The following is a 24319-nucleotide window of genomic DNA, read 5'->3' on the forward strand; positions in this document are numbered from 1 at the left end:
TTTTTGTTCATGTTTTGTTTGTTTGTTGTGTTTGCACCCGATTCAAGAGCCGAATGGCTCACAGGGCTATACCTAATAAATGAACTTGAACTCGTCTCTTGCGGCAGGATGGTGTTGGGTTTGGCTAAGCTCGTCTGGTACGTTTTATTTCGAGTAAAAATCCAATCAATGGGCTATCGCTCGCTGTCAATGAAACGGCAAGGCAGGTAAAAGCATTGCCGATGTTACTCCCCGTTGGTATGTAAACATATATGTAATGCGGTGGTGGTTATTAGTGGGATGTTTTTATTCACGTGGTTCGTTTCGTGTATTCTTTTATTAACATTGCGCCTCAAACTGCAGACAAAATCCTCTGCGAGCCACAGAGGTTTTATTTACATTCTGATACACTTGTGGCCCAAACATGGTTCTATGGTGGCCGGTGAGTTGCAGACTACCGCAACGATCCTGGCTGCCTTACTTTCGTGAAAACATTAGCATTTCTACACACGGTCTGTGTTATGCTGTCAGTGTCTTAGCATTGATCCGTGCAGAATAGAGACACAGCAGAGGGTACAGCAGCTGTCAATCACGTCGGCATAGGAAATGCCTTCATCTGGATCACTTTCATCTCAAGACCCGTGTGTTTGTGAAAAAATATGAACACCAGAATTTACAGAAATGGAGCTCAAGCAATCCTGGGCTATAGAGGACACGTGGTATGCAAGGAATGTTAGGTTACAGGAGAACTCCCATCTGCGTTAATGTGGTTGACCAATGTTGCCAGAGATCCCTGTTATCTGCGCGTATGCTGTACTTACCTGCGGGAAAAAATCATGGATAATCGCAGATAATAGGAAGAATAGGGCCACCGATAAAGAGAGTTTTCAGAGGCCCCACAGCCGAAAATAATAAAAGTCACGGGTAACAGAGTGACGGCGAAGAAGATTTATTCTGCATTTTATCCAAGATTGATGAAGTTGTATTCACCGATGTGATCTGGCTGTGATGTTTCTATTTATCCGGCAGCACCTTGTGTGAGTATGGAGACCATTTGTTGTTTCATGATTCATAACTGGATGATTTGAATGTGGGATGAAACCAGAGTGCTCGGACATGAACACTCAAAAATGTGCGCACTCGTCAACAGCCCACTGGCTTGGAGGAGCCTTCTGTAAGCCAGTTTATAGCCAAATTCCAGCAACCAAAGGAGCGCCGATCAAAAAAACGAACTCACGAAAGCAAATTGATGTTAACGATGACGCACGCTCTCGGAAGGTGCTCATTAAAGAGTTAATGAGAGAGGGGGGAAGGGGTTAGTTTATATATATTATCTCGCCAACTTTAGATGTCGCTGCCAAAGGGCCACCCTCTGTGCTCAAGCGTGCAGCAACAAAGCAAGGGGGTGGGTTGTGAGCACCGCTGTTATATACCCCGCCCCGCATGCAAACCCAGCCAGTGTGTCAACTACAGGAGCGCCCACTTACACGCATTTTTCAGCTTTTGGCAGCATTACCGGAATACATTTTTTAAAAAAATGCTAGGAATATCAGAAATGCGTACTTATTATTATTATTTTTTTGTTAAATGCCTCATTTGCAAAAACGTAAAGAAACGAATGAACCAAACAAGCAATATTTTTGGAAACCAACCGACATTTTGTTTGTTGAAATCGTTTTGAGGTTTTTGTTGGTAAATCTCAGCATGTTTTGAAGCGTGACTTTGGAAAATAAGTTGTTTTCAGTTTGAGTTATTTTACCGATTTTATTTGGGGCGCAGGCAAATGAAACTGGAACTCAAGAGGTAAAACATTGCAAGATTTAAAATGGCATTAAGAAGTTTTAAAATCGTATTGGATAATAGCTTCATTATAAACCGTAATCCTAACAAGTGTAACTTTTAATTGGCTGCTGCAAACATCTTTAAGGATACTGCCAATGAAATATTTTTTTTATAACTACAGTTTACTTCCACAATTTCACAGTATTTTTTTTGAGAGATAGAGCGGTGCCAGTGGATTCAAATCAAACAAGCTACAACTTCCATTCACAGATCTGAGTAACTTAAAAATAAAACTACAATTTTAAAAAATTGGCCTCCATTAGGTAAGTCCACCAGTGTAGCAAATGATTTAGCGATACAACTGTCGGGACTCTGGCGAATACGACGAAATCGGCTCTGGCTCCCTGATTAATTCTACCAAAACGAAGGGGCGGTACATGGGGGAGGGGGGGTGGGAGCGCGACAGCCTAGTACAGGCCACAGCCACGCAGGTTGTTTGCGATGATGATGTCAGTGACGGCGTCAAAGACGACCTGGATGTTGTTGGTGTCAGTGGCGCATGTCATGTGGCAGTAGATCTCCTTGTTGGGCGAGCGGTTCTTGCTCTCGTACTGGGCCTGGATGTAGGCGGCTGCATCATCGAACGTGTTTGGACCTGTCAATGGACAACAAAGACAAATAAATAGACTTCCCCTCCTACCCCCCCCCCCCCCCCCCTTAATATAAGCACATTTAATTTGTTTAACCGGGTAAGAACGCAAGTTAGACTGATGGCCTTAATCTAAGTTGTCTTATGGTTGTTGTTGTTGTTGTTTGACTTGCATCCCTGGGACTGGGATTTTTGCACACAGCGTTGGTGTACGGTGTTTTTTTCTGCAATATTTTGCTGTCTTTTCTTGGATTTTCTGTTGGCACTTAGTCACATATTCACTTTAAGATGTTTTTTGTTCATGTTGTTGTTTTTTGTTTGTTGCGGTTGCACCCGATTCAAGAGCCAAATGGCTCACAGGGTTATACCTAATAAATGAACTTTAACTTGAACTTGAAGAGCCCCCGATTGTTAAAACAAACTTGCAGCCCTGCAAATTTCTTACTCGTGCCGATGTTGAGTTTCGGCAAAGATACGAAGGGAATGTTTTTCTAAAAATTATAGTGGCCTTTTTCTATTGCGTTCGTGCCGTGTTCAATTTTCAGTAAACATACACTGTTGGTAAAATGTTAGCAATAGCCTGCACGTACACATTTTGTCATGTTAATTTGTTATAAACTGAAAATGTACACACGCTGAGCAAACTAAATAATCGTAGAACACTTCACTTTTTAGCGAATAACAATTGTTTAAAGGATTTTTACGCTAATTTATGCCAATATTATTTGAGGAGAAAGGTTATACAATGTCAGACATCAATGACACTTAACCCTACAGTAAAGGAAGTCACCAAGCGCATATCGAGTGATTTCTTGCTCTCAGAGTCGAATTTAAAATAACGACCCTTGCTTGTACATTTGGCAATAGTAGCCAATAAAAGCATGTCAACAAGTCCCCCTTAAGAAAAGGTGTGAATTAATAATCGGCAAACGATGTTGCCCGTACCTGTGTATTCTGGGAAACAGATGACGAGGGCCGACTTCTTTATTTTCTCTGCAAAGAGGTCCTTCTTGTTAAGAAAGAGGATGATGGAGGTGTCTATGAAGAACTTGTTGTTGCAGATCGAATCGAAGAGCATGAGGGATTCATGCATGCGATTCTGCGCGACCAAGGAAAATGCACACGAGAGAAAGAGCGAGAAAGAAACGGGGAAGGGATATGAAATTGTGCTTGAGCATGTCAAGGCCAGTACACACGGACATAATCAATGCAGGCGCGTTCTGATGGTATTTTACAGACGGCAAAGATCCATTCCTGAATTTGTCCTGAAATAACTGTACACGCGTATGTGTTCTTAAAAAAACATCAAGTCAAGAACTGAGGATATATATTTTAAACCTATGGATCATGATGTCCTTTTAAAGTAACAATGGGTAAATGCACAAAAGTTCGTTTTTACCTCTGCAAAAGTAACAATGAGCAATTGAACAGCATATTTTGTTTTATTCTGCTGGCATCTCAAGGCACTTGTCCTGTGTACAAAACCACACACACACACTGATTGTATGGGCTTGACTTGAAAATGGAATCGAACCACGAGGAGAGATGAAAACACTGAAATACACACAGACGCATTAGAGTGAAAAATAAAGCTAACATCTTTGCACTTTTTGGTCTTCACCCTCCTCCAGACTGTGCGGGGAAAACACCAATCAGAAACGCCACTTGAAATAAGAGAACAAAAACATCTGGTCCGAAGGCAATATACAAGATTGACCACTCCGCCAAGGTGAAGACAATCAGCAGCTGTGGAAGGGCATCTCGCGCGAGCTGTGCATGACCAGGCACGCACTCACGCAGACGTGACGACACACGTGTGCTTTTATTGTTTTGTTTTGTTTAAATTGTTATTTGATCAGTGCACATGACGCAATGTACTATACCATTCACGTTCATGCGACCCTAAAAACACAACCCTTTACGAAGGCATACTTACGAATCGCTACGTGATACCAATGATAATAAAAAAAATCATAGTTTTGCCGTACCCGTGATATTGCCCTGCACCAGCTTGGCCAGTACCCATAAAGCTCATAAAGAATGGTGAGCTCACGGGCAACAGCTGACTGTGATGACGATAACAACAACAACAACCGGCCAAGTGGCTCAGCTGTACAGCAAGTGGCCTGCAGTCAAAAGGTTGCAAGTTCAAATGCTGGTTGGGGGTTGACTCCAGCGATGAAATACAACTTTGTGGGAAATTCAATATAATTCAACAGTTGTCTTACGGATAGACTCGTCCCCACCATAGGAATGTGGAATTTTCACTACTGGCTCCGGGCCGCAACAAACAGGAGATAACCACCGCCTCAATGCTCATTTGATAAACAAGCGCACATATAAACGCAACACTCGCTTAGAAGGCATTTGATTTCATCCTCCTCCCGTCCTGACCCTGCCCTGTCTCTCCACGACTGAGCGTGCCGCGATTGGCAATGGACAGCCACATGAAGAAGGGTCGTTGTTGCATTCCACGGTTCTGGCTTGGAGATGCCATAAAATATTCGCCCATCACCCCTCGCATCGTCGTGGAATGAAGAAGAGGCACAGCACGGAGGCATCACCCCCCGATCGCTACAAAGCACAGGCGGGTTTCAACATGTCGCAGAAACGCAACGAACGGGTGGGTTCCATGTTGTTGTTTTTTTGTCAGTGAATTTTCCGAACGCACATGGCCACTGTGAAGATCATAAGCAAATAAATCCTCAGGACTTGCTTCCACAATTGACTCGCAATCTTCTGTTGAGCGCCAACAGTGACACTGTGACACGTGCACACGGCAATATTAGGCATGTCATCATTCGTCGATTAAAATCACGTAATCATTGCAACCGATACGCACGTGTAGCGAATCAGCTACTTACTATTTTTGCAATCATATGCAAGTGTAACACTTGGGCTAATGTCACGAGACAAATCAGGTCCGCAAGGAACTTACGAGAAAGACAATATAAACGAGACACCAAAGGATTGATTCTTGGATTATTTCACAACCCTGATTCGTAACAATTCTTCAAATTGTGGGGGGTGATCATGGGGGGGGGGGGGGGGGTGAATCATGAGGTGGCTATTTAATACAACTGGCACCACAAATGTCGGCTTGGTTGTTGTGTTCTTTAAAAAAACACGAACTAAACACGAACGCTTACAGCGCACGTAACATGTGTCAAGAGTTAAGCGAGAAACATTATTTCCTTAACAACACATGTAATATGTATACCTTCAAACCTGTCAATTGCTGGGCAGAGTGGGATAAAAAAAATTATGAACATACAACAAATGCAGAGCTGAGAGTTCATTAACAGGTTTGCCGTTCTGAGCAAAACATAAACATCGTTTATTCAAAAGCCAAAGAGAGCACAGTCAACGTGACAGTTTTGACCAAAGCCCCTTTCTGGTCCACAAACACAAATGAGAGCACACCCTGGGTGAGAGCACGGCAGAGGCCACGGCAAAAGATGTTGGCCGCGCACATAGACACATCCGTGCCAAAGAGGGCACATCTACACATCCATGCCGCGAAGAGGGTGCCAAAAATTCCGCCACTGTAATATGCAATTTCCTTTAAACAAAAAATATTTCACGAGTATCACATCAGCAACATGTCTTGTATTAATAATGACGTGTATATGCCTAAGAAACAGGCGAACCCCACGACGGTGAATTTAACGCAATATTTTGTGACTAAAAATGTTCAATTCAACTCGGGCTGCAGCATGATACTGAACTCCAAAAGCCAGCCACAGAAACGCCTCTTCCCTCCACGTGTTGCTTCGGTACCTCTCAATCCAAGCCTGTGTGTGGGGGGGGGGGGGGGGTCCTCGCTCGCCACCATCCCACACCCATCCCTTCAAGAGCCCAGCGCTGCGGGACAACGGCTGTGATGGCCTCTCAGCTCGGCACGGAGAGCCGCCGTCACGGCCCAGCCCCGAACAAAGGTCAAAGTCCGCCCCGCTGCGCAGACAAAGCAATCGGCTCGAGCCAAAGTCCCCAAAACTCACCGCGTTATCCAGCTGGGCCCGGCCAGCGTGCCCGTCGCTAACCTCTTCTATCTGCCACGAGTGTGCCGTGGTTATTCTTCCCATGAGTCCCACTCATTGAATTCCTCCACCCCGGCATGCTGAGGACTCGGTCTACCGGTCTTGAGTGTGTGAACTCATCCCAATCGTACCGTGCTCAACCACCACGCTTGCAGGTCAAAACACTCTTACCGCGTCTTTCCTCGCACCACTCCTCCTCCTCCTCCTTGGAATTGCCTAACATTATCTGCTTTCCCAAGTTCTCATGATTTGTTAAAATCGGGGGGCAAAGTGAATAACTCGTCTGTTACGCCGTCAAGAGTGCTGTTTGTTGCTGGCCGCTTGAATTTTAGGCCCATACTCAGAAACCGTGATATTAACAAAAAGCCGGGTGGTTCTTCAGATCACGTACGCAGAGGTTTGGGAAGGAGATCACGTGAGAAGACGCAGCGAGGCCGACACATGAACACGTTGTAAAGAGGTCGCAACTGGTTGCCCCTATCAACCCTGCATCTGTGCACTTTTAAATCATCTTGGTTGAAAACTCACTTGTTTAGAACTGCTTTTTGTGTTTAGTTTGTTGTCGTCCCCCCCCCCCGCGCAGTTTCGATTAGCAGGATTGGCTACGTACGGTGCGAAAGAAGTTCTACATTCGTACATCTCCACAGCCCAAGTGATCTACTTGTTAAGATTTTTTAAGAGGAAGATATCAAGGCAAAATTTAAAAAAAAATTATGAATGTATCCATACAGCTTGGAAGGATTCAGGAAGGATGAAAAAGCAACAATATTAAATAATTTGACGGTAACACATCTCAATGTGGGCAATATAACGGTGGTACATGAGCTATATACTCACGAATGAATGTCCAATTTCAGTGTCAGGATCCAGATTTTTACTTGTGAACATAAGATTATGATTAGTCACGCTAATTGGAATTTAAACAGCATCTTCATACACGTGCAGAGCAAGATATCTGACATGCATTCCTTATAATCTTGAGACATCAGTCATCCGCTGCGTATATCCTCATCACATTGTAAATAACATACGGAAAATATAGACTTGTTTTTCACAATGCATTAGTATATAAATGATCGTGTGGCTTACAGCCTGGATCAATGCAAGACCGACGAATGTTTGATTATTTGCACGGATGTGCCAGGTACACGGCGCGATCAGCACACCGCAATCGACACGATGTGCATCGACCGCCAATCAAATCAACTCGCACGACAGCTCTCGGCACTGCCCCTCCTCGGTCGTCGTAAATGCGTGCACGCTGTCCACCAAATGACAAACAAGCAATCGAGCACAAAGCGCAATTATGTCACTTCTAATAAAAACGCGAAATTTCGAAGCAGCTTTGACACGACGACGACGATGATGATGATTTCGATTTAAAGCTTTCGTGACTGCAGGGATTCATCTTCAGAGGTTCTTTCGGTAAAGTCGCGTAGAATGGAAATAATAAAATAATAGAAATACAACATAATAAAATAAAGAAACGTCGTGAGAATTATTTTATTATGTTTTATTTTTATAATTGTATTATTTCCATTCTACGTGACTTTACCGAAAGAACCAAGAAGACGATGATGATGATGATGAATGAAAAGCAGCGGGGCGATGCACTCACACTCGTGCCCGTGGCATCTTGGCGGCAGGGGCGGCTGGTGAACTCGGACGTTGTTATCACAGCTGGGCGAAGTTTCACTGAGCTGAGCAACTCTCTTACAAGAACGACCGCTGCCCAAGAGCAGTGGCAGTGGCGGCAGTTACAGGACGCTGCTGTTTCATCGCGTTACATAGAGAGCCGTCTTGGCATCCTCTGGTCTAACACCGTTTTGAGACGAGGCTCAAAAGAAAGCTGTCTCCGGTGTGGACCAATCCGTTTCAAAGACAATGCAAATATTATCAGAGTATGTTTTTTTGTTTGCATTCTGACCACAGGTATTGTGGTTAATGCAGACATGATTCCTTGTAAACTGTTTCAGTTTGGTGTTTTAGCATCTTAACAGTCAATCAGTTTCAAAGACAATGCAAATATTATCAGAGTATGTTTTTTGTTTGCATTCTGACCACAGGTATTGTGGTTAATGCAGACATGATTCCTTGTAAAATGTTTCAGTTTGGTGTTTTAACATCTTAACACCTGTTTTGTTGCCGGAAAAAAGGAGAAAACCTATTGTCAGCTGGAGAGTTACATAAAGCTACATAGGTACATCGCATTACATAGAGCTACATACTGAGTGGTGGTGGGGGGGTGTTGGGCCCCCTTCTGAATTTCTACAGTGAAGTGAAAACATGTTGGTACAATTAGAAAACCATTGGCAATAACGTAATTGGTGTTGCAGCATTTCCTCATGTGCAGAGGGATAAGTAAAATGCATCAGACAAAATCGGATCACATCGTTATTCTGTTTGGTATTACACATTTGCCTTTAACATTGACCTATCATTTCCCCCTCCTCCCCCTAACGTTTTGCAACCCCCACCTCCATCCCTTTTGTACGAGTTCATGTTCCAGAGTTTCCCCCAGTCGGTTTGATATAGTGGCAGATGTCTTGGAAAAGAATATGATGTGGGTTTGTGCGTGATCAGAGCTGTTATTTCACATTGGCATAAGGTGGAAGTGTTTATAGAATCGTGGGTGGTAAGTAATAGATTTTTTTTTTAACTCTGCAGAAAAGTTGTAACACGCAGACTTTACTCAAGTAACGTTTTTGGCTGCGATCCTTCGCATGGAATATTATGCCCCTCCGACTCCTAAGGAAAAGCATATGCACGGCCGATGCAGACAGGAAAGCAACAGAGACCTTGGCAACACTCGCTTTGGGTAGCGCAGCACAAGTTCCGAATTCAGTATTTGCCGGAGGAGCACAGTCGTTTTTCATTTCAGTTTTAAGTGCCTCCCAATAAAAAAAAAACCGGGCAAGTTAAGACAAGCATATACCAGATAGAGAGATGCTTAATAGATGGCCATCGTGCCAGACCTTACAGCAAGGGGCCATAGCTGGCAGCTTAGACTGGATCTATAAAATACGGCTAATGTTAAAAGGGAGGGGGGAAAACACATAAGCAGAACATCCGTCTGAGATTTTTTTTATGAGAAGCAGCTAAGTGACATTGTATGGCTACAGCTGAATCGGGTAACGAACGCAAGGTCATATGTCTCGAGTTACCATACCATAATCGCTTGATTTTAAACGGTAGGCAAAACGCACAGTTAAACTGACATTGTGCAGAACAATAACAAACTCTTTGTAAAGTCAAACAATTGACGTGTTTTTGGGTTTTTTTTAAAGATATTTGACACAGTGATCCACTATTACGTGATTTTTGTTTATCCCTCCAGCAAATTTTTTTTACATTCATGTTTAAAAGTTGTACGGAATTTTATTACGATTTTTCTAAATATTTGGATTTTGCACAACACCCTATGGGGGTTTAATTGGTGTTAATCAGGTACGTCAACACAAATAAAGTACAGTCCCTCACGGTAATAGCTCGACAATTAATGTATTGTACTATCAACAATCTGTCATTTTACTAAATATTGTCCCACAGAACACTGCAGTTTTACTTCACTTCTGTAAGAGGTTGAAAAACAGCCAGAAATTGATTTTCCATTGAAACAAAAAACTAAAATAAAGTTTAATTACAATGAAGAAAGAACCCCCTGAGATGCCGATCAAAACCATCACGTTACCATACACAGCAGGTGTTACCAAAAATATTTCCAAAATCTTAAACAAACACAAGATCCAGGTCTGATTCAATACAGAACACAAAATCCGTGATCTAATCCCATCTGTGAAGGATGTCATTCCTGACATGCAATATCCTGGAGTCTACAAACTGAGTTGCACTTGTGGTGCCTGTTACATTGGGGAAACGAAACGACATGTATCGGACCGTGTTCGCGAACACAAGGCAGATCTGAAACACGGCAGAACCAATATCTCTGCCGTGGCTGACCATTGTTATAACGCTGTGGGCTCGCATGATATCGTTTTTTTCCGAGACCAAGGTCCTCTGCAAACCTTCGGGCTACTATCAAAGGTTTGTTCATGAAGCCATCCAGATATATAAACATAGACATAACTTCAACCGAGAAGATGGATACAAATTGAGCAATCATTGGAAGGATGTTATTAACCAGGTAATGCCTGAACTGCTTTATGGTTGTTGCCTTCATTTCCGCATCTCCTGTTTCCTCAGCCTCCCACTTCCAGCCCCCCGGCATCACGTCTGCTCATCCCCTAACGCTCTCGCAGCGCTCCCCTCCCCCTACCCCATACCCCCTCTCTATCTCTCCCCCCTTCTCTTACCTATATAGCCTCTTGTCACGGCAGCCCTCTCACCCACTTCAGCAATTGTTTCTTGCTGAGGTTGTCCCACCTGATGACGGACGCTTGTGTTGCGCCCAAAACGTGACTTTACCAAAAGAACCAAAGAGTATGGAACCCTGCAATATTTTAAAATTTGAGTCCGATAAGCATTTTCGCAATTACAACCCAAGGATGTTTTACAATTTCTTTCAACTGTCAGCGCAACAGCAAGACTAGAGCTATTCAAGAAGCAGCCTCTTTAACATGAATGATTAAAATGTATGAAATTATTAACGCGCTGTATTATTGGCTTTTACAAGTATGCAGCCCAATAAGTTTCACATTCCTCAGCATACAACGTACAACTAACACATTTAGCACGTAACTGTATGCTCACGAAAAAATAGCACATTGTATGTCAGATCAAAAATGCACATTTAACGTTTTACCTACAGCTGAAACTTACGGTATAAATATTTTATGCAGGTTTAATTAAGCTTTAAAATGAATAAAAATACCCTTAAGTTGTCACAATGTAAAATAAAAGTGCAAATAAAAGATGCTCAATGGTGTGTTTAGACAGAGGTACAAAGATGTGAGGGTCACAGGTTCCTCTTGGTGATATTTTTACACCAATAAAACTTAAAAACTAACCAGCTCAACTCCTATCCTGTACGTCAGAGTATTACATCGCAACGTTGTTAATAATACCAAAATATAGATATATTTTTAAAAATGGGCTGAGATACGAATGATCAGATATACCTGAAAGTGTGATGTTGCAGAAAATGACATTGCTTAGATTGTGTCACGTGCTGCACTTTCCTGCCCCAAAAGGTGCCACGTGTCATCGGCGGCCGTCACTTTTGTGAGCATGAAGACATTATATCATTGCATAATCTAACACGCAGCTTTCACACCCAATATTCTGATTAATTTCTTTTTGGGTTAGGCCATATAATGACCTGACCAATTCACCAAAGAATGATCGGATCATTTACATTATTCGATCATGTAAATGATCTGAATATATGTGAAAAAATAAGCTCTAAAATGGTCCTTAAAAATCCTAACCTGAAAAATCAATATCCAAAACTCATTCGTGATATGCATCCACCGAGCTATTTTCAAGACCAAGCCGAGTACACCCGTGTAGGTAAAATAGCAAGCACCACGCCATAGCCTTAGCAGTGGGAAAAGTGTTCCAAGCCAGAAGCCTGACAACACCCGCTAGCACCGTCCGCTGTTGTCCAGTCTCGACATCAGCACGAGCAGATGTGTTTAGTGCACTATGCTTGAACCTATGAACAGATAAGTACCAGCTGCATGTTTGCTGATCACCAAACTCTCACGGACCGTACACTTGGAATGTCAGCTAATCAAGGCACGGTAATCAAAACTACGAACAAAGTAAAATATAAAACTAAAAAGGATATATTGATTGGCTGGGAGGGAACATGACCTCTGTATCGCAGCCTGAATTCCAAGTGCTGGTTGACTTGATTCTACATAAGAGTCCACACAAACAAATCTGCGATTATGTAACAAAATAGCTGCGAGTTGCACAATATTGCAATATTGCACAGGCACTGCCTGTGACATCAAGGCTGTAAAACAACTACCGTGATCCCAGACACAGCCATCAGAGAAACTTTTGTCATTGATCATCCAGGGTTTGTTAAACAGTTGTTTTTAGCATTGAGAATATCTGCGCATTATTACCAATTGCTGCCTTTTTAAAATGGATGAGTATTATTGATCAAAATTTTTTTCTAATAAAAAAATCACTTTTAAAATATATTAATGAATGACAATGCACCTTTAGTCATGCCATGTTACAAACGTAGAAAAAGTTTCTGAAATAAATTGTTCCAGTTGTCTGTAATAACATCCCATTTATTTTTCCGGCAATGGTAGTTTAAAAAATAGTTTCAAAATACCGTGAAAACAAGACGCCAAATTACGTCACTGTAAACCAATTGAGTGATGTACTAAAACTTCTGCAGATTATGTGACCAGTTTGGGAGAACAAAGCAAACCATTTAAAATACACAATTCTTTGAAAGAAAAATGCCACTTGTGCTGTTTATTCCTGAGATATGTCTGCATTGCTAATTTTGTCACCTGAACTTAGTACAGCATCATGCAGCATGACTGTGGAACTTTACTTTGCAATTAGAATTTGTAAAAAATAGTTTTAAGATTTTTTACGGTGACAATAAGGCATTTTCACGCTACGTCGATAACAATCAATCTTGTGATGTACACGATATGAAAATGATAAAAGCATGACAGGCTTTTCCCTGTAAAACTGTGGCTGAAACTAAATCTTTCAGTGACTTCTTATATCCTTGCATATAAGTTTGGATAGATTAAAAAATAAATCCAAAGACAAAATAGCTTAGGAGAGAGCTAGAAAGAAATTTTAACATGTAATTTTCACAGCAAATTTGCTGAACCAGAAAACTAACCCTAATCCCAGGCCTAAAATGTATACTTACTTGACAAAATATAACTGTCGTCCTTTCTATCACACTCTTTGTTGCACTTGCTTTTGCTCTAAAACCCTACTAAATAATTGGTTAAAAAATATAACAATGACCTAACTAAATACAGCTTCACTCTACGATGTTGAAAATATCCCAAGTTCGGCTTCAGGCTCTAAATTAAAGAAACTGAAAGGTTTATGGGTTTTGCCATTTTTGTTGGGAAGAACTTTTATCGAATTTTTTATTCATATATATATTTTTTTACTCAAACAGGACTTTTAGGATGCAAGACTGCAGCTCAGTGCTATTACATAAAATATGAACGAACAATAATTTAATTCATATTCTTGGCATAGCTACAAAGGGTATTGCAATTTCACTGTGCAACTCTACATTGTGACCAATGTGTAGTGGATGTACATGAATGAATTAAAACAAGTAATAAACCACCTGAATAAAATCTACCAAATTTGGCACAGGCCTTCAATGAGTTTGAAAAGGCTTGGTCATGGGATACATTTGTGCGTGACAAAAGTGTCCACTGCATTTGTATAGCTTATACAAAATCTGATTAACCACACAAAGAGAGGAGAGAGATTGATGGTGAAATTAAATGGTGGGGCTTGTTTTAAACAGAGCTCTCTAAATCATCTGAACAACTTGCTAAGTCAAAAATAACTCGTCAACAATCTCATCAATTGGTCCCTGTCTCCAGAATGACAAAGAGGAGAGGGGGGGGGGTCGATCCAAAAGCAATAGCTACACCATATCCCCATTGGAGCCTTGTAATAAGAACTCCAGCTGAGAGAGGTTTAGATTTGAAGCTTTCGTGACTGCAAGGATTCATATTCTTAGGTTTTTTCGGTAAAGTCACGTAGGTAAAAAATTAAAATTAATAAAAGTAAAATAAAAATGAAATGAAAATCACGACGTTTCGGAGGCAACACAAGCTTCCGTCTTCAGGTGGAACCGTCACAGCACGATAGCTGTCGATAGCTGTATACAGCTATCGTGTTGCCTCCGAAACGTCGTGATTTTTATTTTATTTTTATTTTACTTTTCTTAATTTTTATTTTTTACCTACTTGACTTTACCGAAAAAACCTAAGAATATGAGAGAGGTTTGCGCTGCTCGCAAGCTTAAATTTGCCGGTGGTCGGCTCGCAACTCCATTGAGAATCCAACCCAAGAAAGCTTGACGCATGTGTGCAGCCGACCAAGCAGAAGGAGGCACTAATAACAGAACAGACGACTGCACTGGTGGAGCTATATTAAACTAAAACTAAACGGATTTTATTTTACCAGGTAAGGTCCACTGAGCTATATAGCTGATAATGAGAAGCCACCTGGCCACAAATGATAGCTCCACAAAGTGGCTTGTCATGCGTAAATGTATAGCAACCAAATACTCTAAAGGCATTTTTCTAAATGTGGAGGGAAAAGCCGGAGGACCCAGAGAAATATTCACGTGACCTCGAAAAGAACATGCAAGGTCGAAATACACAGCAGGCGTCAGCGTTGGGATCGAACCCACAACCTCCTGTAAACCAGGCGAGGCAGTTAACATCTTTTCACCGTGGAGCGCATATTACTGAAACGAAGCTGTGTTTATATTGGGGTGACTTGAAAAGACACTCACCAGTACACGAAAGCTGATGATTCATATATGAAATCGTTCAGGAGTAAAATGACAGACCTGGCTGTAATGACAGGGTGACAATGGACGTTGCCGTCCACGCAGATGGCTATTGCGTGCCAACAATAAATGACTTTCAAAGGCTTCCGCGGCCTTCGAAGTTATTGCTTTCTGTGGGATAATGCTAGGTGCAACTCCATGGTACAGCGGAGTATTTTCAAGCGAGGTTCTAATCACAGATTTAAAGTTCACAATGATGTCTGGACGTCAAGGTACAATCCACAATCAAAACCCTGTTAAAAAATTATGAATGCAGCAAACTTGCAAAAAAATTGTCCCAATGAGTGTGTTTGGCAGAGCAGTACTTTCCAGGACACATAAAACATACATTTGAAAGTTAACTTGAGTTTTTACTCCTTTTTTAATTCCTATGACAAACAAAGAAATGTGTGTTGCAAGTCACAATACATACACATTTTAGTTACCAAACAGTATATTGTGTCCTGAGAAATGTGGGGCTCTTGGGAGGGGAAAAATAAATAAAATGATAAAGACACAAATTAATTTTCTGTGAATATCCTAAAATATTTATTACAGAGGCACGAAACAATAAATGAAGCGACGGCACAGTTTTAAGAAGCCAAAGCACGGACATGAACTTGCTTCACAGCTGGCTACTTGTGTCAAAATATTCAGTGTAGTGCGTTTATCTTGGTCTAAAGCTCCATCAGAAACCCTGTATCTAAATGTGCAGATGCCCCCCCCATACATCAGAGATGAGAAATTCTCTCGAGACAAATTCACTAATCAGAGGCATTGTTCACATTTCAAAAGCCCTGCCTAGAGCTTAAGGGGAAAATATATAATAATCATAATATGGAATATATTACACACAACCACCCCATCATTTACGTGGTGTTTCTGCAAACATGTTTCTGAAACATCACATCTTCTTAACCAGGTGGCAGGGAGGGGGTCTGGTGGACACAAATTTGCCCAGATTCGTATTACTTGGCCTGACCTAAACACCGTCTATGAATCGTATCTCTGGCAAACACCACCATGCTTCAGGCCCACTCATTTACTGAAGGCTTTAACAATTAGGGGGGGGGGGGCTGTTTTAGCATGAAGTTATACTCTCGGTTGTTGTGACACGGGGCATTTGTGCATGAAGCTGTTCATCAGTATCCAAGCAGGGGGTGGGAGGAAGGGTGCAAGGATCTCGGCGGTTGATGGCATGATGGTTTTGAGCAGCAGTGTAGGTGAAGAGATGTCATCACTGTGCAAAGGGGAAATGGTTGGATCTGTAGGAATCTTGTGTGTGAATCCAGAAAACTGATATTCAATACATTCTTCACAAAGGCCGAGTAGCCTCTTGTAAGATTTCAAATCAACACTGCAGTCAATGCTTGAACCTATAGGGTTGCACACGTTTGTCAAAATGTATTCTGATACGAGCTGCTATCTTGGGGTATGGATTCTTTGCATGCTGCGCAAAACTGATGGGAACCACAGGAAGACATGAAGGTAGATCTGTTTCCATCTCTACCTCCACATGCCCCCCGCTGCTTTCTTTAAGCCGTTCATAGGGGCACATTTCCAAGACTTGGGAGTCTAAAACAGAGACAGCTACGACGAACTGGTAAGTGCTTAAGCGGGTACCGTCACCTAAATGCACTGAACGGTGCCAAACGTTACGGGGGTAAAATACCTATGGGCGGAATCACAACTCATCGCTGCCGTGTCGCTTTGCATGCACCAGCTAAAACAGCAGTAACCACGGGACGCACCGACGCAGACCCACAGCCTCCGCCGGCTGCCTAACAACGCAATGGCAGCGACGGCACAACAACGACGACGATGATGCACAAGAACAACGGCGGTGATGAAAACAGCAGCGGCTACACGAACAAAAAAAAAACCTAAGATTAAAATAAATCGCGGTAGCAATACCGACGCTGACACAATCTCGACCGGCAACCTGCGCTCCGGATCGCATTGCCGAGCCGGCCAATGGGACGCACGGAAAAATGGCGGCTCTAGTAAAGTCCACAACCGCGCAGGTTGTTTGCAATGATCACGTCGGTGACGGCGTCGAAGACAAACTGGATGTTGTTGGTGTCGGTGGCGCACGTCATGTGGCAGTAGATCTCCTTGTTGCTCGACTTGTTCTTGCTCTCGTACTGCGCCTGGATGTAGGCGGCCGCTTCTACAAACTCGTTAGCTCCTGCGCGGAGCAGAGGCAAAAGGGTTAACCGCAGAAACGCCAATCCGCATCGTCGCACGTGTCGGCGAAATTGGCCTACGATTCATCATCGTCGTGGTCGTTTTCGTCGTCATTGTCTGTAAAATAGCAAGAAATGCTTCCCACTATCATAGACATGTACGGAGAGTTTTGTCAATCGACAGAAGAGTGACCCCGTCCTCCCCTCGCATGCCTTGAAAGTCGTGAGGATTGTCTGGCCATAATCTCCCATGCTGTGTGGTGTGGGTTGGTGTGGGAGGAGGAGGGGGGGAAGTAATAGAACAGCATTGCATTTTTGCTGCACTGCACTCTGCTGCCCACAAAGCCAACTTTTATTTTGCGCACTGCGGTGGCCCATCCGAGCACTATCCAGGCTCAAACCCGCTTAGCGTACGAGGCCTGACGGGATCGGGTGCATTGCTGGGTAATTTGGTCACAGCTTCCATTAGCGTAGGCGAGAGCAAAAATTGTACATTGTGATACGGATTCATGAAGCGTTTCAAGACGTTATGTATTTGGTTTTCGGAGAAAGGAATGCTCATGTGATGGGGGGAAATGCACGACAAGGCCACGATGCTCTGAAGTTAAGCAGAGGGATTGTGTGCAGCGTGTGTTGGAGAAACACACACTGCTTTAGTGTACAATTTACATTGTAGCATGTCAGGAATTGGCTGTTAGGTAGAAGAGAGGAAGAAATTGCGGAGTCTGGATGTAAACAGGAGGAGGGAGTCGGCAGCGCCGATGGCCTGGTAGGATGTCGGTAGCTTCAGACTGAGAGAGCAGAGGAATATAATGAGCGTCCCCTTTTAAAGCAGATTTGACTGATGATGAAAATCAAGTTATGATTGACCACCACCCTCATCGCACGGCAAGAAGCTGGGTTGGCAATGACATGGAAATTATAACGTTTAACAAAAACGCAAGTGATATCCATTAAAGTGTTTTATTCCCAAAGCTATGTAAGGGTATTTAATATTTTTTTTAAATTTATCCTCTAGCTTGAGAGCTTAAGAGCATCATGAAAACAGCACATTGTTTTATTATAATGTGAATAAAAAACAGGCAGCTTAGAGATATGTGGTGGCTTACATATACAATGATTCTGCTGTGAAATTGTACAATAAGATGCGTTTAATCCTTTTTAAACAAGTAAGTTTGTATGTATGTATTCTATGGGTCTTTCGGTAAAGCCACGTAGATGGAAAAATAATAAAAATATCATGACGTTTCGATTGCAACACAAACAATCGTCTTCAGGTGAGAGAGAGAGAGAAAAAGCTGCTGAGACAAGGTCTTAAATAGGCTTGAGATGGGTGCATCAAGGTAGATGGGTGGAGTTAGAGATGGTCCAACTACAGAGGCTGGGGCAGTGGCCTTTGTATTGTGAGAGATTAGCGTGTAGGGCGCCACCAAAGCTGTGGAGGTGGCCATCGTATTGTGTGTAGGCCAAGGGTAAGTGGGCGGGGCTAGAGATGGTATTTGCATGTAAATGTAAGATCAGAGGGCACCCTGAGGCTGTGGAGGTGGCCATTGTATTGTGAGAGATTAGCAGAGGTGTGGACTCGAGTCATGTGGCTTGGACTCGAGTCAGACTCGAGTCATGAATTTGATGACTTCAGACTCGACTTGGACTTGCATAACAATGACTTTGTCCCACCTCTGAGGTGTGGACTCGAGTCATGTGACTTGGACTCGAGTCAGACTCGACTCATGAATTTGATGACTTCAGACTCGACTTGGACTTGCATAACAATGACTTTGTCCCACCTCTGGAGATTAGCATGTCAATGTAAGAGAACCACCCCAACGGTCGATGTGCTAGTGAGACATTCAGCCCGTTGAAAAAAAAAAGACTATTGCTTGTGTTGTGATCGAAACGTCATGATATTTTTAATATTTTTCTATCTACGTGGCTTTACCGAAAGACCCATAGAATATGTATTCCTCGAGTCACGAAAGCTTTAAGTCGAGATTTGATTTTGTATGCTTCAAAGCACAAAAATTACAAATCACAAACATTTTAAACACATTATTCCTCGACTCTTAAAACATTAATGTATTCTTTAGAAATGTAAATTATGAAAATGTGTTATATTTTAAATTAAGAAATCACTCTTGCATTAAATATAAATATCGTAGAAGTAATAATAATATCGCACGTTTGTTCATGGAGATGATTTGTGTTGGACATGCGCAAACAAAACTTATAATTCCTCAACATATATGCACGACAACACAAGGCCAAAACATGCTTTGCGAGCCAATTGGGTAGGTCAGATGGCAAAAGGGAATCAGTAAGCAGATTGTCAATCACAAGCTAAGAGCTGCACCCAGGACTGGCACGGAACACAATCCCATTGACAAGCAAAATATAAAAGTGCCGGTATTTTCCCTTAACCAACCCACAGGGTAAACACGCACAGCCATCTGCAACGCAGCGTTGCAGAACTGTCTTGCATGAGATACGAGGGGGGCCTCTGATAAACTCGCCCATGGCCAGAATGTAACGGCCAAATACAAAATTGCCGTCTTTTAAAGTGCATTAGCGCAACCCTCCAGGTGGGGTTGACATGGAAAGGTTTGCGCCTAACACTCTCACTCTTGCTCCGTAAGCACAGTAATTGGATGGTTTCATTTATGGGGAAAAAAATACTGAAGAAATTAATCCGTTGCTCAACCCCCCGGCATTGCCGTTCTGAAAATGTATCGAGGCCCAGTTGAGGCTTCCCTGGATAGAACTAACAAGCCCAATAATTATTGTTTGCACCCAATAATTTTTTTTACAGACTGATTTTGTTCTTTGCAAATATTCCTCAGATATACGTTCCAAAAAGGGACTTGCTACAGTGGCTTCAAATTGATATCTGAATGATGGAAAGGTGATAGATTTATTTGTAGATTTCATTTCATTGAGTAAGTTAAGGGAGGCCGCTGTAGACGTACCAATATAGTCGGGAAAGCAAATGTTGAGTGGAGAGGTGGAAATCTTGTCCTCAAAGATGTCCTTCTTGTTGAGGAAGAGGATGATGGACGTGTCGGTAAACCATTTGTTGTTACAGATACTGTCAAAGAGTTTGAGAGACTCATGCATTCGGTTCTGCAAGAGACAAAAAAGGCGTTCCCTTTGAGAGGTCTTGGGTCAACTCAAGTCTGGCTCAATCAGCCTCGGGAGCGAGTGGGGTCGGGTAGGGGGAGAAGGGAACAAAACAAAACAACAAAAAAACCCCACGGAACAGGAGGATGGCGTGGTCGAGTGTGCTCACGTTTGATGTGCAAATCCTCACAACGAGGAGGGTTTGATAGCCGAGTTAATTTCTAGCGATAGGAACGTACAGGGTATCCTTCGAGGTGTCATCCATCGTTTAAATAATTATTATGAGCGACTGTTTGAACTTCGTGGTTGAATCTTTGGGGATTACGTGAAAGATAAGGTGTTTGCCAAAATCCAACCAATAATCCTAATTAAACACGAAAGGCTGGAGTGATCTTCAGACGCGCAAGATAGAAGCGTTCGGAACGATCAGAGCCGAGATATTGGTGAATGCCGGCACTCTCGCGAATCTCGATGCGGCGCCAACACCGTGGCAGTTTTTTTCTTCCGTGGCCGTCTGGAACGTTCTTCAGATATTAGGAAGCCGCTGCAGGTTATGCACTTTAAAATCATTGACATTGAAAACTCATTGCATTTTGTGTTTAGTTTGTTGTCTTCCCCCCGCACCTCCGATCAGCACGGTTGGCTATGTATGGTGCGAAAGAAGTTCAACATGCATACAGCTGTGTGGTGGTTTAGTTGGTTATAATGTACGTGATAGAATCTTCACACGACAGTGTGTCCATGGACAGAACTCAAACTGTTGTATAATTGGTATTATTTAAAATTGGATGATACCTTTATTGATACCCTGTACTTAAATCGTTTTTTCTTTTTAGTTCTTTTCGAGAAGTCATATTTTACTGTAATGGAAAGTCACAAGGGTAAAATGAGTTTGTTTAGGCGCATTCATGCAGTATGTATGCATGCGTGTATTCATGAATATATTAGGGGTGGTCAAGATATATAAACATTTAATATTTACAGTATTTGCATTCATTGCTGACATTGAATAAACTGGTGCAATTTTTAACAGCAATGTTCCTATTCTAATTGTAATATTGTAACACGATTTGAAGATAAAGAGCGAAGGATTAGCTTCGTCAGACATATGAGTAAATATAAATTATATTTTTTATCGATCTCAATCCTCTGCTGCATGGAAGGCCCCAAGGCGTGTTGGTCATTAAGGGGGTGTTTTAACCATACTTCACCACACCAGTCAGTGTGGGTTGGTGAGCCCAGGATAGATGCACACATCACTCGCCACCGATGTTAGCCGTGGCCATAAAATAGCACTCATATCTACCGGGATTAATGGCGCATTGCGCTAACCACCGTGCCACCACTCCCCGCTCAATTTCAGCCCATCTTGACCACTCCCTGATATATGCACGCAATTGTATACATACACCTTATTGCAGTTTGTACACATATCATGCTGCAAATGTACACAGGGTGATCCATCATGAGATACAGCACTAATATAATGAGACCTTATAGAGAAAACTATCTTTTATTTTAAAAGCCTCTACATGTCTCCCACCAATCTCAACACATTCATTTAATATTTTAACACCCCCCCACTCCACGCTCCTGTGAGATATGGAGCCGTCGTTGTCAATAAAGTAAGAGGGCCATTAAAAAAAATCAGTGGGGTACCTATAATTGGATCATCCTGTATAATAAAATTCATGTCATCATAATAAAACAGTTCATCTGCGTTTACAATAATACTAAATTTACAAAAATACATGCAAACCCAGGTACGGTAAATGTATGTTCAGGTGGCTAAATGGAGCTTGGCAGAGTGAGGAAAGGAAAGATATCACTTTGAATGTACTAAAGGTGTTATCCTTTATATAGGTCCTGCCAGGCAAAGCACGGTGATAGAACTACGACAATTCACAATACCGCAGCTGCATTAACACGGGGGTGCTAATTCTAGGGTGTTAGTTCCAAGGCCATAGCCATGGAGTCAACATTTGGGGGGGACCAAATCTTCCAGGGGGTCTGGGGTCCCCCCCCCCCCAGAAAAAAAAATCTCAATTTGAAAGAATTTCCTGCCTAAAATATATATGGGATGGACTTTTTATTTATGTTCTTAGGTTTTTTCCGGTAAAGTCACGTAGGTAAAAACATCAAAATTAATAAAAATAAAATAAAATAAAGATCACGACGTTTCGGAGGCAACACAAGTCTCCGTCATCAGGTGGGACCGTCAGACTTGTGTTGCCTCCGAAACGTCGTGATCTTTATTTTATTTTATTTTTATTAATTTTGATGTTTTACCTACGTGACTTTACCGAAAAAACCTAAGAATATGAATCCTTGCAGTCACGAAAGCTTCAAATCTAGAATTTTTATTTATGATTTACAATAATGTCGAATAGTGTATTGTATTACATTGCTCTGTTTTTTTACTTTTCTTGTTTCATAGTATGTAATAACAGAGATTAGGGATTAATAAAGTACAACCATAACCACAATCATATAAACAGAAATCTATTTTATAGCAATATATTGGGGGGGGACATTTTGAGCATATGTTTATATATTATAATTACGGCCTTGGTAAGTTCTAACCACGTCTAATCTCTTCTCCGTTGTCATCACATTCTGACGAACCCTGTTACGAATGTGATATTTGCGTCATTTCCAACATTTTGGTCACTGCACCGCGTCAGTCGTGGTAGTCTTTAAAGCGCACTTCACCACACTGGCCGGTGTGGCCTGGTAAGCAAGCGGGTGAGAGGATCCAGGCTCAGATATCACTCGTCATTGATGTTAGCCGTGGCCGGGAATCAAACTCGGGTCGATGGATTCATAGCGCGGTGCGCTTACCAGTGCATCACTGGTACCCCCCACCAGTTAGATCCACAATGTTATTGTTCTGAAGAACCAGAAGTTTGTTCATGGGGAGCTCCTTCCTTTATTGTGAATGCCGCCAATTTTGTCATCGTGCACCTGCTAGAGTAGTGATCCTCGTTCCCCTGCCAGAGCTCCTTCAGCCATCCACATTGTTATCATATGCATAACCATATATATATATAGTACGTATATATATAATGTAGGAGGAAAGTGTTTTCTTGTGCTGAATTACGGTTAGACGCAGTTTATCCAAAGTTCATTCGCAATGTTCAAACGAGCCACCGTTATTAAAAATTGTAGTTCTTTGCGGACTTGAGTGACGACCACTCAACAAGAAAATCCGCTGTAATTGACGCTTCCCTGTCGGGGGACGGTGACTCGCATCGGGTCTTAGGTTGAGGGCCGCACGGACACTTTGGATAGGACACAACGAACCGTAACAGCAAACGCCTTGCATGCATCCGTAATACCATGTGGAAAGGAATTGCATTCAAACACAGAGGGAAACAGAAAACCAACCAAACAAACGAAAGACAAAACAATGCTCAGATCATCCTCGCTACAAAAGGGGAGTCATGGGACGACCATGCCAGCGCTGACTCGATGCACAACAACACCGGGACCACGAGGTCCAGTGGGCTGTATGAGGCATGTTGAAATGGGTAGGCCGGTCCGCCCATGAGTCATGCTCGATGGGTTTTCCGCAGGGATGCTGGAGGTAAGAGGAGAAGGAAAGCGGGCCGGCAAGGTACATGCAAAATCGCTCGCACGATGCTAACCATGACGCCGGTGTGTTTTGCACCACGTCAAAAAACCAACCGGCTGATGGGTCACGCTTGACTTACGTCCGGTACCTGATTGGTGTCGGGGGTGGGGGGTTACTGCTGCACGCACGTTTAAGTGTCGACTGCCTCGCGCCGTGTCCATGCAATTTAACTCTCCCTCTTCGAGTTAGAATCGGGCTGCTTGTGTGCACCACGTGCCATCTCGTGAGCTTGCGAGATGTTTTTTTTTTCTTTTGGTTGTTTTACCCGCAATGCAACGGTGGCTGGTGTTTTATTAAAATCGTAGCATTCGTTTTCAGAAAGTGAAGCATTCCATTCAAAAACTATATATTACATGTAAATTATGTGCACATATGCATTCAGTGTTTTCACAGTGTATGGAAAGAAGGGTGGCTACACGGATAATGTATGTATATATAGCATCTGTCTGCTGCTTATAT

At 42.4% G+C, this 24319-nt stretch overlaps 1 protein-coding gene across 2 annotated transcripts in view; it reads right to left on the reverse strand.

Moving 5' to 3' along the window:
- Positions 1-1924: 1924 nt before the first annotated feature.
- Positions 1925-24319, reverse strand: part of GNAO1 (G protein subunit alpha o1) — a 151339-nt gene continuing 128944 nt past the window's right edge. The window contains exons 7-8 of one of the 2 annotated variants that reach the window (XM_061548778.1): positions 3356-3509; positions 1925-2416 (exon numbers count right to left, since the gene is read on the reverse strand). In XM_061548778.1, the coding sequence (XP_061404762.1) occupies positions 2229-2416; positions 3356-3509 (342 nt within the window). In that variant the 3' untranslated portion in view covers positions 1925-2228. Of the gene's footprint in view, positions 2417-3355; positions 3510-15075; positions 17115-20075; positions 20230-24319 lie in introns of those variants that run through there. The other variant, XM_061548777.1, reaches the window with a different exon arrangement.

The sequence above is a fragment of the Lethenteron reissneri genome, chromosome 9 (assembly GCF_015708825.2).
Source record: "Lethenteron reissneri isolate LAM-NWPU_2019-01 chromosome 9, ASM1570882v1, whole genome shotgun sequence".
In the NCBI taxonomy this organism is placed as follows: Eukaryota; Metazoa; Chordata; class Hyperoartia; order Petromyzontiformes; family Petromyzontidae; genus Lethenteron; species Lethenteron reissneri.